This window comes from Fusarium graminearum, chromosome 3, assembly GCF_000240135.3.
Source record: "Fusarium graminearum PH-1 chromosome 3, whole genome shotgun sequence".
Classification (NCBI taxonomy): Eukaryota; Fungi; Ascomycota; class Sordariomycetes; order Hypocreales; family Nectriaceae; genus Fusarium; species Fusarium graminearum.
This window is the reverse complement of record NC_026476.1, coordinates 7,174,434-7,187,903: the sequence shown is the minus strand read 5'-3', so window position 1 is coordinate 7,187,903 and position 13,470 is coordinate 7,174,434. Positions and strand designations below refer to the sequence as shown.

Below are 13,470 nucleotides of genomic sequence, written 5' to 3'. Positions count from 1 at the left end.
TTCCGGAATAGGTTCCAAGACTTGGCTTAGGTTGACTAACGATTTGATCAGACCATCCAACGTTAATTGCAGTTTTGCGTCTCCCATTCTTATCAAGGTAGATGACTGGACAATCGTACACTAAAGATGAATGACTGACGACTTCTATCTAGATCGCATCCATAGAAGAGATTGTTATCTACGCAGCCCACGCTGTTATCAAGACCACGTTCCTTCTATTTTATCTGCGCTTGTCGCCCGGATTCCCGTTCTGAGCTTTCATTTACGTTGGCTTTGTGCTTGTCTTTTCTACGTTCCTCTCCAGCCTGTTAGTACAGTCCATCCCAACAACCTCAAATTTTATTCTAACAACATTCAGTCTGATGACAGTTCTTCAATGCATACCATTCGAGAAGATTCTCAACCCGACGCTATATCCAGAAGTCAAATGCATCGATACACTCACTGTCATGCTCACACCTCCCATCTTAATGCGTTTAACCAAGAGTTCGTGGACGATACGTTGACAAGATGCTAACCCCTTACGTAGAACATTATCATGGACTTCTATATCCTCGGCATCCCCATAACAACAATTTGGTCTCTACAGATAACTCTTCGACGAAAGACCACCGTTCTTTCCGTTTTAGTCTTTGGCATTGTGTCACTCACAGTGGCCCTCATTCGCCTTCCAATACTTGTATCTGTCACGTCGATGGAGTCAGATGTTTCAATCGATGTCAAAAAAATGGTTATCGTAGCGGCTTTTGAGGTGCAATGTGCTATTGTCGCCGTGAACTTGCCGTCGTTTAAGGCGCTATGGGTTAAGATTAAGGAACGACAGAGTACTTCGGACCGTAATGCTCCGTCTGCTCAACAGCCATACAAGCTCTTGTCGATGAATAATAAGCATGGCAGCAGGAAAAACAATTCTATGGGTGTGGTTACATTATTAGAAAGAGGAATGACGACTAATGAGTCCGAGGAAGTGCTTGTTAATATGGAAAGAGGCCAGGTAACTGAAATGAAAGCTTAAAACGGCCTTTTATAAAGGCTGTTTGGCAGTAAAGCTAGTTATCCTGTCTATGCTAAGAAATAAAGACTAAGCTCAGGTCTCTTTCTCTCTCAGCTTTATCTTATCATCACGTGACGATAATATCACGACTGATAGGCCAGGTGCTTGCAATCCAGTCAAGAATGCAAACGCCAGCCCACAATAACTTGCAGCGGCACGGCACGTCGGAAGGTCTAAATTCAGCCATGAACTCTAGGATGTCTTAACGATCACGAACGATATCGTCATACATAACCAACAACGGCTACTTCAAACGTTGTGGCTTGAGCCAAGGAATTTCAGCTCGGAACTAACAATGTGTGGCGTAACCCCCGCTCCGAGACCAGGAATTCTCATACGCTGCAAATTATCTGCATGCAGATCGTGGACCTGGCAGGCTGATTTGAGGTCAACCTACTGGGTAGAGAAATTTGATAGTTTGCGATAATATGTGATCGGGAACTCTGATTTGTCTGATTCGATGAACTGTAAGACAACGGCTGAATGTGGCGCATCACCTGTATTGATGGACGATAATGAGAGCACATGCATGGGAGAAAAGAGGCAAGATGGAAGTGGTGGGTTGATAAAGAAAACTTCCCCTGTCTTCATTCATTGACCCTTTTGCGTCTCCAAACGTGATTCAAGACTTGTCTTGACATTCAATCTTGACCATTTGTTACTACTTTAGTATTATTAGACCTTGGTCTCTTTATGCCACAAGGATGTGGATCGCTGACGCCTGCAAGGCGTTCGTATTCTCCTTTGTTGCCGTCTTCCATTCTCCGGGTCATCCAGATGAAGGCCCCCACCAAGATGTCTTAAAATTCACTCACAATTCGCCTGGCGACAAGATCCCCTACCCCCGTTTCCCAGCTCCCAACGGCCCCGACAAGGATGGCGTCGAGTTCCAGTGCAAGTACCCTGAGCTCAAAGGCTGGGAGAAGTGTACATCGGCAGACGATCGCTCTTGCTGGCTCAAGGGTCCATATCATCAGGTATTCGACATAAACACTGACTACGAGAACTTCTGGCCCGAGGGTGTTGTGAGGGAGGTATGTCATCTGCCTCAACGCTGTTAGCTATTCCTGACTGACCGTATTAGTACACTCTCAACGTGACCAACCAAGACATCAATGGCGACGGTGTCAATAACCCATATGGTAAAGTCTTTAACAACCAATACCCTGGACCCTGGATCCAAGCATGCTGGGGCGACATAATCAAGGTAACAGTTCACAACACTCTCGCTTACAACGGCACGACAATTCACTGGCATGGTCTTCGTCAACTTGAGTCCTTTGAGATGGATGGTGTGAATGGCGTCACTCAATGTCCCATTGCACCTGGCGACAGCTTCACATATACCTTCCGAGCGGTGCAGTATGGAACATCGTGGTATCACAGCCACTACTCGCTGCAGTATGCGGATGGACTGGCTGGACCAATTACCATTTATGGACCTTCTAGTGCGAATTGGGATGAGGGCAGAGATCCGATTCTTATTACTGACTGGAGTCATCGAAGTGCATTCCAGAGTTGGCAGAGAGAACTTGTGCCGAACAGTCCGACCAGACCAATGATGAATGGTGTCCTTATCAACGGCGTTGGTATGTATCATGCTCTGCTATCTAGTGTCGAGACTAATACCGTTGCAGGTAATTTCGCGGGCAGCTTTCCGCGTGAACGATTCAACATGACTGTTACCAAGGTGAGCCTCCTCAACGTATCCCGAGACGAAGACTAACAATCTTCAGGGCAAAAAGTACATCCTTCGCGTTATCAACACCTCAGTAGACACAACCTGGATCTTTAGCATCGACAACCACAACTTCACCGTCATGTCCACAGACTTTGTCCCCATCCACCCATACGACGTAGATCACGTCGTCATCGGAATTGGTAAGTAATGGGAGCTAGGGTCAAGTCTCAACAAAGCTGACTATAACCAGGCCAACGTTACCACATTGTACTTGACGCAACTCCAACCAACACCAGTGTTCTCCCTGCGTCGCCTGACGGAAACTATTGGATTCGCACAGTAGGCGCAGATGGATGCAAGGCTTTTGAGGCTGGTAATGAGCCTGACGAGCGACAAGGTATTCTTCGATACAACGCTTCTAGCACCTTTGTGCCCACAACATTCCGTACTCCTTATGTCACAGCATGTCGTGACGAGAATTATACTATGCTGAAGCCAATCTTTCCTTGGAAGGTCAAGCCCGTCGAGCTGGACTGTGAGTATTGCTGATCTTGAGAAGAGGAAAACATTCTCTAACCAGAAATAGACGAAAAAGCTCAGTTTGACATTGGTCTGAAGAAATACAAAGACAGACCAGAAAAGGGCGACGGATTCCAGTGGTGGGCATTTGGCGAGAACCCACTGTGGCTTAACTTCTCCAACCCGACCATTCTCAATCTTAATAACGATACTTGGGACCCCAACTATGCTGTCGATCTTGTTGTTCCAGATTCCAAGAAGGACGAATGGGTCTACATCGCCATCACTGCACCCCCAACCCCGCTTGTTAACAAACCTGATAGAGTATTTGCGCCAGTAGCTCATCCAGTACGTACACCTGACCTTATTTCAAGACCACTATTGAACAGATTCTAGCTTCACCTCCACGGCCATGACTTTGCGCTACTTGCCCAAGGTACCAATTTCACCGATCTCGACACAGGAAAGGTTAAGCTTAAATGGGACAACCCGCCTCGACGTGACGTGGCTCTCATTCCAGCAGGAGGTTATCTTGTCGTCGCGTTCAAAGCAGATAACCCAGGATCATGGTTGTTCCATTGTCACATCGCATGGCACGCCTCAAGTGGCTTAGCCATTCAAATCCTTGAACAGCAGGAGAGGCTGAAGTGGATGATGAATAATGATAGGATGAAGGAAGTGGAGAGAGTTTGCGCGAGATGGAATGATTGGTATGGAAATAAGACTAATCATTGGAACGCAGAAGTCTTTCAAGATGATTCGGGAATTTAGTTGATAGGCAGTCCACTGCCAGAATCGAAAGAAGGTTATATTGTTTGGTAATTTACATAAACAACAAGCTATACCTCTGAAGTATCATTCTCATGTCATCAACCCCATGTCATCATAACTCTTGACTCATTGAACCATCTCCTTTTGCTAGTCCTTGGGTAACATCCACTTAGGTGAGACGGAACCACTTAAAGTCGTCGTCTTCATGAGTAGGCACAACATGTCCAACTCCAGCGGCAGAAACAGCGACAAACTTAGTTCCATCTCCGTAGATCATGGTGGTGTAGTTAGGCTGAGGAGTGTTCTGCTGGCTGCTGGTAAGAGAAACGCCATGAAGAGTAGACCACTCCTTGATCTGCTCCTGCAAATTCTGATAAGTAACAAGATAGTCGGCGGTACCGTGCCAGGTCTTGAATCGAGGGTAAGAGCCGCTGTAGCCAGGGTACATAGCCTTGACCTGGTTGGCCCACTCTTGTCCAGACTTGACAATCTTTCCATCGGAGCATTTACGGTCGGAGCTGATGGGGCTGGATCCAGGTGATCCGGCCATACATCCAGCAGCAACGCCGGAGTAGCAGGTGGCAGCAGCGAAGCGGTCGGGGTATGTCGCGGCGAGGACGTTGGTCATCATGCATCCGGAGCTGGTACCAGTGACAAAAACCTTGTTGCGGTCGGCCTTCCACGTGTTGATGGCATAGTCAACCATGCTGACAATGACCTGGCTGTCTCCCTGGCCACCGTGCTTAAGGGTCTTGGTGCTGGCGACATCCCAGCAGTTAGAGTCCTTGGGTGAAGATGGGAAGATGAGGATGACTCCACGAGAGTCGGCGAGAGACTTGTACTTGGTCTGCTGGAAATAGCCCGGTCCAGTGCCACCACAAGGGTGAAGCTGAGGTCCGTGTTAGCTGGGGCGTCGTAAAAGGTACTTTAATGTTTCTGTCACTTACAGCGACCATAACTGCTGCGTTAGCGGGGAGGTTGCTCGGAACATAGGCCTGCATCACCAGACGGGTGTCGTAGGTTGGTCCAAAGTTGCTGATAGTCTGGAGCTGAGCCGCAACCAGGCCAGCGCCCAGGGTGAGCTGGGTCAACAGCTTGCGCGGGGAGAGAAAGTCAAGCATGGTGGATACTCTGTTTCTGATTGTTTGGAAGTGGAGTCTGTGCTTGTCCTTCTCTTCTTTGACCGACACTGATGCTAGTTATATACTCCATGGCTCCTATCGCTATAGCTTTAAGTGAGGCGAGTTTCAAGTACCGATATTAAATACCGTGAGATTTCCGGAGGAAGGTCGTCCGCAAAAGGACCCCGCATCTTTTCAATTGGGAACTTGGACAATTGTTCCAAGTATATGTCATTTATTGACCGCTGGTCAATAGCGTTGCATACGGATAAATAAAGTGGTACTGTAATATTTCGTTTGTTTCATTTCGAGTAGCCCTAGGTTATTATAGTTGTATTACCCCGCAGCCTGGGCTAGACTGTATAATTACGGATAAATCCAGAGACGGAAGATCATACTCCGCAACCGCCAGGATCAGAACCTGTCAATTGAGTTATAGACTCGATAGCTTGCATGTCCTATTCCCGCTTGAGCAGGAGACAGGGGACTCTTTACATGAAGCCATTGACTACTGTGAGAAAACGGAACTTCCCGTTGTCAATCAATGGAGGCCTACCAAGTTCATCCTAGCTTAGCTTGACATCGTGTTTCATGTCAATTCCTCTTTCATCTTTCCGCCAAGGACTTATTACTGCTTCGAGAAACAATCAACTTAACCGGTAACCGAATCGGCCCTACAAGACCCTAATGATCTGACAACAAGGATACGTCATACCACCGCTGGACAACTTGATGATCATGATGGATATCGTTACGGTAAGGATGCCTTTTTGTACGTAATCATCTTTGGCTCAGCGGGACTTTACTCCGCATTGACGACCCGCTGATAGTCAGTAGTATCTAGACTGAGAATTTTAAGACATATGAGGCTCATTCTCGCTTGCTTAAGCAAAGTTTTGTTATTGCCATTCTTAGTTATACTACTCTCGCTACTTGGTATCGCAAATAGCATCGACAGCCTGCTCAATCCAGTACTGGTTCGTCTCATTTGGATCAGCCATAGTCTTCCTAGCAAGGTCCTTCAATTCCTCCATTCTGGTGTAATCATCCAAACCAATTTCCTCCTTCAGATAAGGGTTGAAACGGATATACTTTGTATCCTTATGCTCCTCTCTCGCATTCAAATGCTTCATGTGTCGTGAAAAGTCCTTGCCCTTAGCATTGGTGTTGGTAGCAAAGTCCATGACCTTTGATGCGACGCCAACGACCTTGATCCATGATGGCTTAGCCTTGCCTGGACTGACGTAGCCAGTACCCAAGCTGATAACGCATGAGATCGAAGGGGCTGGTTCTGATGGGTCAACAAGCTCGAAGCGCGTGTACCAGAGTTGGTCGATGGGGTTGTTGTTCAGAAGACCGCCGTCCCAGAATACAAGGTCGGGCTTGTCTTCGGGGAACTTGACTTCGGGGAAAAAGGTCGGCGCGGCGGATGTAGCACGAGCAGCGATGCTAATAGTGAGCTTGTCGCCGTGTTTGAGAAGTGCGTCGTTGACCTTTGATTTGGAATAAATTGTGCTGTCTTTGTAAGATCGCATCAACATAGACTCGGCTCTGTTCTGGGCAGTGGTGCAGCAGAACCTAATAATGTCAGAGATATACATAGAGTAGTTTGTTGTCAAGTTGCTACTCACATACGTGCACCTCCTTCGTGCATAAGAGGGGCATTTCCCTTGAGCTTCTTATCATTTTCATCAAGACCATACTTCTCCACGACCTCATCAATGGCTTTGCTCATAGACAATGCGTCAAAACGACTGTCTTGGACCAAGGCCTTGCTGTTGTTGATGCCTTTCGCACCAGGTAGCCAGCTGATGTCATAACCCCAGAACTTGGGACTGAAGATGCTCTTGGCAATTCTGTCATATTCTGTGATGGTGTCGTCTACAGTCATGCGTAGTCGGAAAAGCATGATACCCATGATACCACCAGTGCTTGTGCCACCGGCAAGTTCGAAGTAGTCGGATGGGCGAGGAATCTCGGGAAGGTTTTTGCGCTTTTGGACACGGTGCATGAGTTCTTTGAGGATAACAAGACCCATGATTCCTCGGACACCACCTCCATCGAGAGCAAGGAGGCGTTTGCCATTGGGATGTCTTGTGATTGCTTGATAAACCATTGTAAAGATGAATTGATGAGGGACTGATTGATTGCAAAGTGAAAGCGATGAGGAGTGTTCTTATTATACACTTGCCATCCCATGACTTTCTTTCAAAAGTTTCAACGATGCGACGTCACAACTGAGACTATCTTCAAACTATTGCTCCCTGCAGTTGGCCTTGTCCACTTTAGGGCTACTGTCATGGAGATACCAAGGATGAGGCAAGCTGAGCTGTACCTTAGCCAGCCTCGAATATGCAAGGAGAGGCTAGTTGCGGATACACCCTTGCAGATCCCGTCTCCAATCTGATGGGAATCAATTTGTTATCAGAGGCTGAATTGTGCACGGATGGTAATAAAAAGTGATATCTGAATGATCTCTATCAGCTTCGGTGAGTCCGTGCTGCAGGACGCGAGTTTGAGACAATGTTACTTCGTTGGGAAAGGCAGCTTCGGAGAATGCTGATCGAGATTTCAGCAAATATGACGATATGTGCCACGTCAAAGCGTAGAGGGCCTCATTTTATAGGCCAATTAATATGTCGGTGTATCAAATGCTGTCAGACCGGGATTTAATACGCAAGCCACTTGCATTCAGCTTTGCTTTTTATTGCATGGCGATAAGACAAGATGAGATATTTATGGAAACTGCATTGAGACTACAATTGTTGAGAAGTTACTCATGGGTGTTTCGATGTTGTATAAATTCCAACAATTTGATCAAATCTGCAAGAATGAATATACTAAATGCTCCCTATTCTCATGTACTATTTTAATCAGTCTTTTGTCCTTGAAGCCAGACTAACGGAACCATCGCTTGCGCAGCTTTGGCAGCCAATTCTCGAACTTGAACGGACAATTCCTCGTTTCTTGATTCCTCTTCGAATCGTCGTCGCGCAAATTCCTTCCGTGCAGTTTCCCAGCGTGCCCTTCCCTTGTATTTGTTCAAAGATCTTTTCCAAGGTAACTTGTTGTTTCTTAACCCGATAATTCTGTCCACTACTTGTATGTCTCTTTCATCGCGAGTATCTGGATATACACTATAGACTTCCTTGCCAGCGATGATGGTCCAGAGTGCCGCACAAGTCACGTCATAACTAAGTACTTCGCTTATAGGCGGCGTGGGGAATGGCCTGTATCCTGGAAAGGGAGTTTGCTCCAGTGTATTGACGCACGATACTCCAATTCTGGCGAGGTTGATCCCGTTAGAAGTGAGTCTTGCCAGGAAGGCGTAAAGGTTTTCGCATGCTCGCTGTTCTGGCCAAAGCCAACCTGCTCCGCAACCGCAAACGTCGTTAAAGGTCTCTGATACTGAGATACCAAGGACGGTTAAATCTGTCCATAAAGTACCAGACTCCCAAATCCAACTTCTTTTCAACGGTATCGTCATTGGTTCAGGAGGAGGTGGATTCGGACGTGCTTTCAAGGCTTTGACTAGGTCAACTAGTTTTTGTTGTTGCGCTTCATCTGTAAATGGGATCCGTTTCGCTGCATGAAGAACAGAAAACCATAGGTCCCATAGTTGCGATTCAGTGGACTTTGATGGATCCCATTCTTCTTGAGGTTCTGGATAATCCTCCTCGGGCCCCCAAAGCTCAAGTGCTTTCTCGGGACTGTGAAACCCGCGTTGTGTCCGAGCGCACATCTCCTCTTCGTAATATTTTCGGCCGAAATCAGCACTTGTGTATGATACGTCTATCGGGTTTGCAATGATGTTTACTGTTTCAGAAATAGTCAAGGATCCTCCGAGGTATTGATCAAGAGTTGGTGTGTCGCCGGAGAACCATTTTCGAATTTTGGCCAATTCATCAATCTTGGATCCGAATTCGAGTTTGTCATCATCTGCTACTGCTTTAGCAGTCTCATGCTCGCGCAGGTCTCTTTCTCGCCGTTCTTTGGCCCATTCATCATATTTCGCTTGGTTTCGTTTTTGCTGCGATGGCCTGTTTTTGGGCATGTTCAGTGATTGAGCTGTACTATGGTTGTAAAAAACATTAGCATGCCAAATGGACTCCGTCAGCATTAAATAATTATGGAATGTGGAGCGAAGGATTTAACTCAGCCTCGTCTCACTTGACCGAAGAGTCACTTGCCGAGCATGATGACAAGGCTGTGTCGATATTTCTCTGGGATGGATGAGCCAATCGAAACAAATTCGAGATTGCTGAACTGTCATATTGCAAAGGTTCAAGTTGTAAAATATCTATCGCTGATTAAGCTTTAATGATACTGTCAGGAATATTTCAAACTATACAAGCGCTTTCGCTAGAGTACAATCAGTATCTATAACCCTAACTCTTGTAATATTCTTTAGTATAATAAATCTAGGGCTTAATACTACACATTCTTTTTTACAAATTATATATATATTATGAGAAAAAAAAGTAAATAGTAATATGAAGGTTGATACAAATAAATGATCTATTGAACCGACTGTATCTGAATGTAAGAAATCTTGTACCCTGTGTAAGCTTGCCCATCCATGTAACATCTCGAAAGACTGTAGCCTGGATACACGACGACCAAGCGCTGTTTGCATAGCCAAAAGTCGGCAATTTTATTAGTGTCGAACTTGCACTCAAGATATCGATATCCTGGTCCATTTGCGGCCTTGCAGAGTAAGGGTGCAGCGCCACTAGCTTGCAACATGGCATTGCCAAAGGGGTTACCACTTCCGGGAGAATAACTGTATGAAGCAGACTTGCCAATCACATCGCTTGGCCCATTAAATGCTTTTACCTCGCCAGTCAACTTGTTCAAAGTATAGCTCTGAATTCCATCGCGGCTGAAGGTCATGTAATAGCTGCCGGCCTGTCTCCACTCAATGTTCGCCATCCCTAACCCGCCCAGTGCGGGATCGTCGACACCAGCTGCAAAGAATGTGACTGTTTCGAGCGGTTTGGCTGCTTCTGTCTTTGTAGTGGTCTCGGTGACGGTCTTTGTCGCAACGGTGACATCGTCAGTGACGACGTCGATAGTCTTGGTGACCTCTTCAGTGCTGTACGTCTTCAAGATGACGGTGGTCTTTACCGTCTGAGTGACCCAGGTGGTGCTAACAGTCGTGCGAACCGTGGTGGCGCGCGGGATCTTGACGCGCACAATGTTGGAAACGACAGTAACGCGAGGACCGGTGACTGTCTTGGCAGTGACGCCAATGCGGGAGCAAGCCGACGAGTACTGAGCAGAGTTGGTGCACAGGTTGTCGAGGTATTCTGGGATACGAGATACAGAGCGCTTGCGCTTAACGCTTGGGGCAGGATCGGCAACGTCGGTTGTGATTGTCGTTGTGGTCTGCTCTGTCACGGTCTTGGTATGATCGACGGTTCGCGTAACGACGATGTTATCTGTCACGGTCTGTACTACAGAACTGATGCTGGTGTCGATTGCGGACGAGGTGCTGGTGACAGTGATTGACTTGGTAACAGTCGGAGTCTTTCTGGTGATCGTAGTTGTCTTATAGATGGTACTATATGATGGCTGTTAGTGTTTGTGGCGACAAGCTTGAATTGAGGAATCTTACGACTTCTTGGGAGTCACTGTTGTGAGAAGAAATGACTTGCAGTCGCTGGTGCGTTGCTTATTGTTGGGCTTCGCAACAGCTACACAGAGCGGGTCGTTAGCAAATTCCACCAAGCTGACAGTTAGGGTAACGCACCAGTATAGCAAGCATCCGCGGGGCCATTGCCGGGGTTGGGATAAGCTGCATCAACAACTGTGGCAATCATGCCCAAGCCTAGGATACTGAAGAACTTCATCTCTGCAAACTTGTTTAATTGTTAGTCCGCTAGAGAATTGATGGAAGATGGCAACAGAAAAGACACAGCAACAGGAGAAGTTATAAAATAATATCAGCTGAAATCTCCCCTGCACATCGTGACTGCTGAGCTGACATGTTTTTGACACTATTGATTTTAAGATGGGGCCTATTGAATTCGCTTCATGATCCTTAGTGTCTAGATCGACTACTCGTCCAATTGTGTCAACGTAATAAACGAGAATTTCCACTCCTGGCGCGCTACTGAACAGCGCACGACAGGGCACTCACAGGCAATCCTTGCAGAGATCAATAAATAAAGGGTCTGGGCCTACTAGCTTCTAGTTAAAATATTCTTCAGCAACAATGCGTTTAGTCTAGAACATCCCTATCATCAATGCAATGTCCACCGCTCTATATCAGCTACGGAGAAATTCAAGACTCTCATGACATCCTCAAACAAAATCGTCATTACTGTATGAGCAATGTCCGCCACGAAGTGAACGACCATAAAGAGTGTATGGAATAATTCGGCAAGATGCAGTCAATAGAAATTGACAAGTCTGACGAATATGTCCCCCGAACTCCAAGTACGACATTTGGTAAGTTCTAGCATTGACTCTGTCGCAGCCATGAGAAGACGATTGAAGTTTAAGAGCGGCCGTGCACTTCAGACAATGTTCTATGGGTCGAACCTTAACAGCCTGAAGGTCAACCTTTACTATAAATGCATGACACAGCCGTCGCAGACATAACGACATGGCGCCTTTCTTTCTTTTTACTGTTCCAATCGAATCTAACAGTCGGACTAAGTTACCTGCTGTTAACTGTTGGCGTTTACTCAGGTTATAGCTAATACCTGCAAAGCGGCACTCAATCCAATGTATTTTTACCCCGCCCTACCCTGAGCACATAGAGGAGTAGTATCATATGACCTATCTGGCAGGCACAGCCCTTTTATCCATGCTGGGATTTTCTCCTTTTATTTTATCTTTATCACAGGGATAACATTACCGTGTATATTTATGTAATGAGGGTGATCTACATTTTGAACCCTGGTTGTAACCCTAATCTCTTTATTATTATATTACTTAGTATCTGCATTAAAATGCCTCAATTAATATTTAACAGTCTCAGTTTCTTTATAATCCAGTAAATATTACTTGCAGTAAGAGGTCTTATTTTAAGAATTTTAAAAAACTTAAATCTTTGCAATCTTTATCTATTATTAACTTTCAATCTTACTTCTCTTTATATACTACTCTGTTTTTTAAAGTAATGCAGCGGGATACTGAGCTTACATTTATGGATATCCATGGGACTCCGAATGCTATGCTTGCAAGCCTCGAGGATATAGTGTGCTCGGAAAACTTTACCTCTACTTCGGTCGAGCAGCCACTTGACCTTCGGTTCCTCGAGGTTGATACCATCAATAGCAACGACCAGAATCCGATTCTAAGGCTCACAGAGAAAGGTCAATATATCGGCAACAAGGATTATGTGGCCGTATCATACACATGGCAAAGATTCGACCCCATTACCAACACGGAAGCAATCTCTCGGTTTAGAGTTTCAGTCGGCGGCTCAGTACGAAAAGCACGATCTCAAGACGCAGTTCTACATCGAGCCATCGAGTTTGCCAGATCTACCAATACTCCTCGGATCTGGATTGACCAAGACTGTATTGAGCAGTACGATCCAGATGATTTACAGCAGCATCTACATGTGGTGCATAAGATATTCCAGCAGAGTCAACACGCCATAGCTCTGTTGTCGTTCCATATCCGCCACCAACATCAGGCAGATTCCATCCGGTGCATCAACCAAGGTACATTCCTCGACGAGTTGGAGATGCCTCTCGAAATGGCAGCAGATGTCATTTCGGGTCTTGCCGATACGATAGCAAGAACGTATCGTCTTTTTGCCGCAGTAGCAACTGATAAATGGTTCACCCGCACTTGGACCTTGATGGAAAGATTGTCCGCTCCACATATGTATTTTCTCTTACCACAAGGGGACGAGTTATCGCAGGAGTCAATGACTCCAACATCATTTTCCGACCTAAGGCTAGATCCACAGCAGATGTACGACCTTCAAAAAAGGCTGGAGAGATTCACCTACCGTTCAACACATACGAGTCATTCTTTGAAGCTTGAACATTGGCCACAAGCATTTTTGCTGATTGTCAAACAATTTAACAGCCTTCTGACATTGAAATTTCTCTCTGATTTCCAAGACCCGCCTTGGACTCAAACACCCAATTTATGGCAAGTCACAGATGTCTTCAGATATATAGAGCGATGTGACAACACTGTTCAGTCAGATCGTCTCCTTATTTTGGGCTATCTATGTGGCTTTTCTTGGAGGCTCGAGACAGTTCAGCTTAACCATTATAAATACAGCTACAGTACCTGCCTATTTGCACTCCTTGTTATCAATGGAGTGTTTAAAGGATTTGAGGAAATATTAACTC

At 46.0% G+C, this 13,470-nt stretch overlaps 7 protein-coding genes across 7 annotated transcripts; 3 read left to right on the top strand and 4 right to left on the bottom strand.

Annotated features, from left to right (window-relative positions):
• Positions 1 to 538: 538 nt before the first annotated feature.
• Positions 539 to 1,015, top strand: FGSG_13960 (uncharacterized protein; the record flags this gene model as incomplete). Its single annotated transcript, XM_011327496.1, has 1 exon — positions 539 to 1,015. One exon carries the CDS (start codon positions 539 to 541, stop codon positions 1,013 to 1,015), a length of 477 nt encoding a protein of 158 aa, XP_011325798.1.
• A 743-nt stretch (positions 1,016 to 1,758) lies between these two features.
• Positions 1,759 to 4,025, top strand: FGSG_11427 (uncharacterized protein; the record flags this gene model as incomplete). Its single annotated transcript, XM_011327495.1, has 7 exons — positions 1,759 to 2,088; positions 2,139 to 2,643; positions 2,692 to 2,744; positions 2,791 to 2,935; positions 2,986 to 3,270; positions 3,322 to 3,606; positions 3,868 to 4,025. The coding sequence occupies 7 exons, from the start codon at positions 1,759 to 1,761 to the stop codon at positions 4,023 to 4,025; spliced, it is 1,761 nt and encodes a 586-aa protein (XP_011325797.1).
• A 24-nt stretch (positions 4,026 to 4,049) lies between these two features.
• FGSG_11428 (uncharacterized protein) lies at positions 4,050 to 5,146 on the bottom strand (the record flags this gene model as incomplete). The annotated part of the gene is made up of 2 exons (XM_011327494.1): positions 4,050 to 4,914; positions 4,973 to 5,146. 2 exons carry the CDS (start codon positions 5,144 to 5,146, stop codon positions 4,195 to 4,197), a joined length of 894 nt encoding a protein of 297 aa, XP_011325796.1. The 3' UTR covers positions 4,050 to 4,194.
• A 929-nt stretch (positions 5,147 to 6,075) lies between these two features.
• Positions 6,076 to 7,184, bottom strand: FGSG_11429 (uncharacterized protein; the record flags this gene model as incomplete). The annotated part of the gene is made up of 2 exons (XM_011327493.1): positions 6,076 to 6,724; positions 6,778 to 7,184. The coding sequence occupies 2 exons, from the start codon at positions 7,182 to 7,184 to the stop codon at positions 6,076 to 6,078; spliced, it is 1,056 nt and encodes a 351-aa protein (XP_011325795.1).
• An 831-nt stretch (positions 7,185 to 8,015) lies between these two features.
• On the bottom strand, positions 8,016 to 9,200 carry FGSG_13959 (uncharacterized protein; the record flags this gene model as incomplete). Its single annotated transcript, XM_011327492.1, has 1 exon — positions 8,016 to 9,200. The coding sequence occupies one exon, from the start codon at positions 9,198 to 9,200 to the stop codon at positions 8,016 to 8,018; it is 1,185 nt and encodes a 394-aa protein (XP_011325794.1).
• A 464-nt stretch (positions 9,201 to 9,664) lies between these two features.
• On the bottom strand, positions 9,665 to 10,998 carry FGSG_13958 (uncharacterized protein; the record flags this gene model as incomplete). The annotated part of the gene is made up of 3 exons (XM_011327491.1): positions 9,665 to 10,709; positions 10,764 to 10,842; positions 10,899 to 10,998. The coding sequence occupies 3 exons, from the start codon at positions 10,996 to 10,998 to the stop codon at positions 9,665 to 9,667; spliced, it is 1,224 nt and encodes a 407-aa protein (XP_011325793.1).
• A 537-nt stretch (positions 10,999 to 11,535) lies between these two features.
• On the top strand, positions 11,536 to 13,153 carry FGSG_11431 (uncharacterized protein; the record flags this gene model as incomplete). Its single annotated transcript, XM_011327490.1, has 3 exons — positions 11,536 to 11,599; positions 12,274 to 12,907; positions 13,012 to 13,153. 3 exons carry the CDS (start codon positions 11,536 to 11,538, stop codon positions 13,151 to 13,153), a joined length of 840 nt encoding a protein of 279 aa, XP_011325792.1.
• Between the last annotated feature and the right edge of the window lie 317 nt (positions 13,154 to 13,470).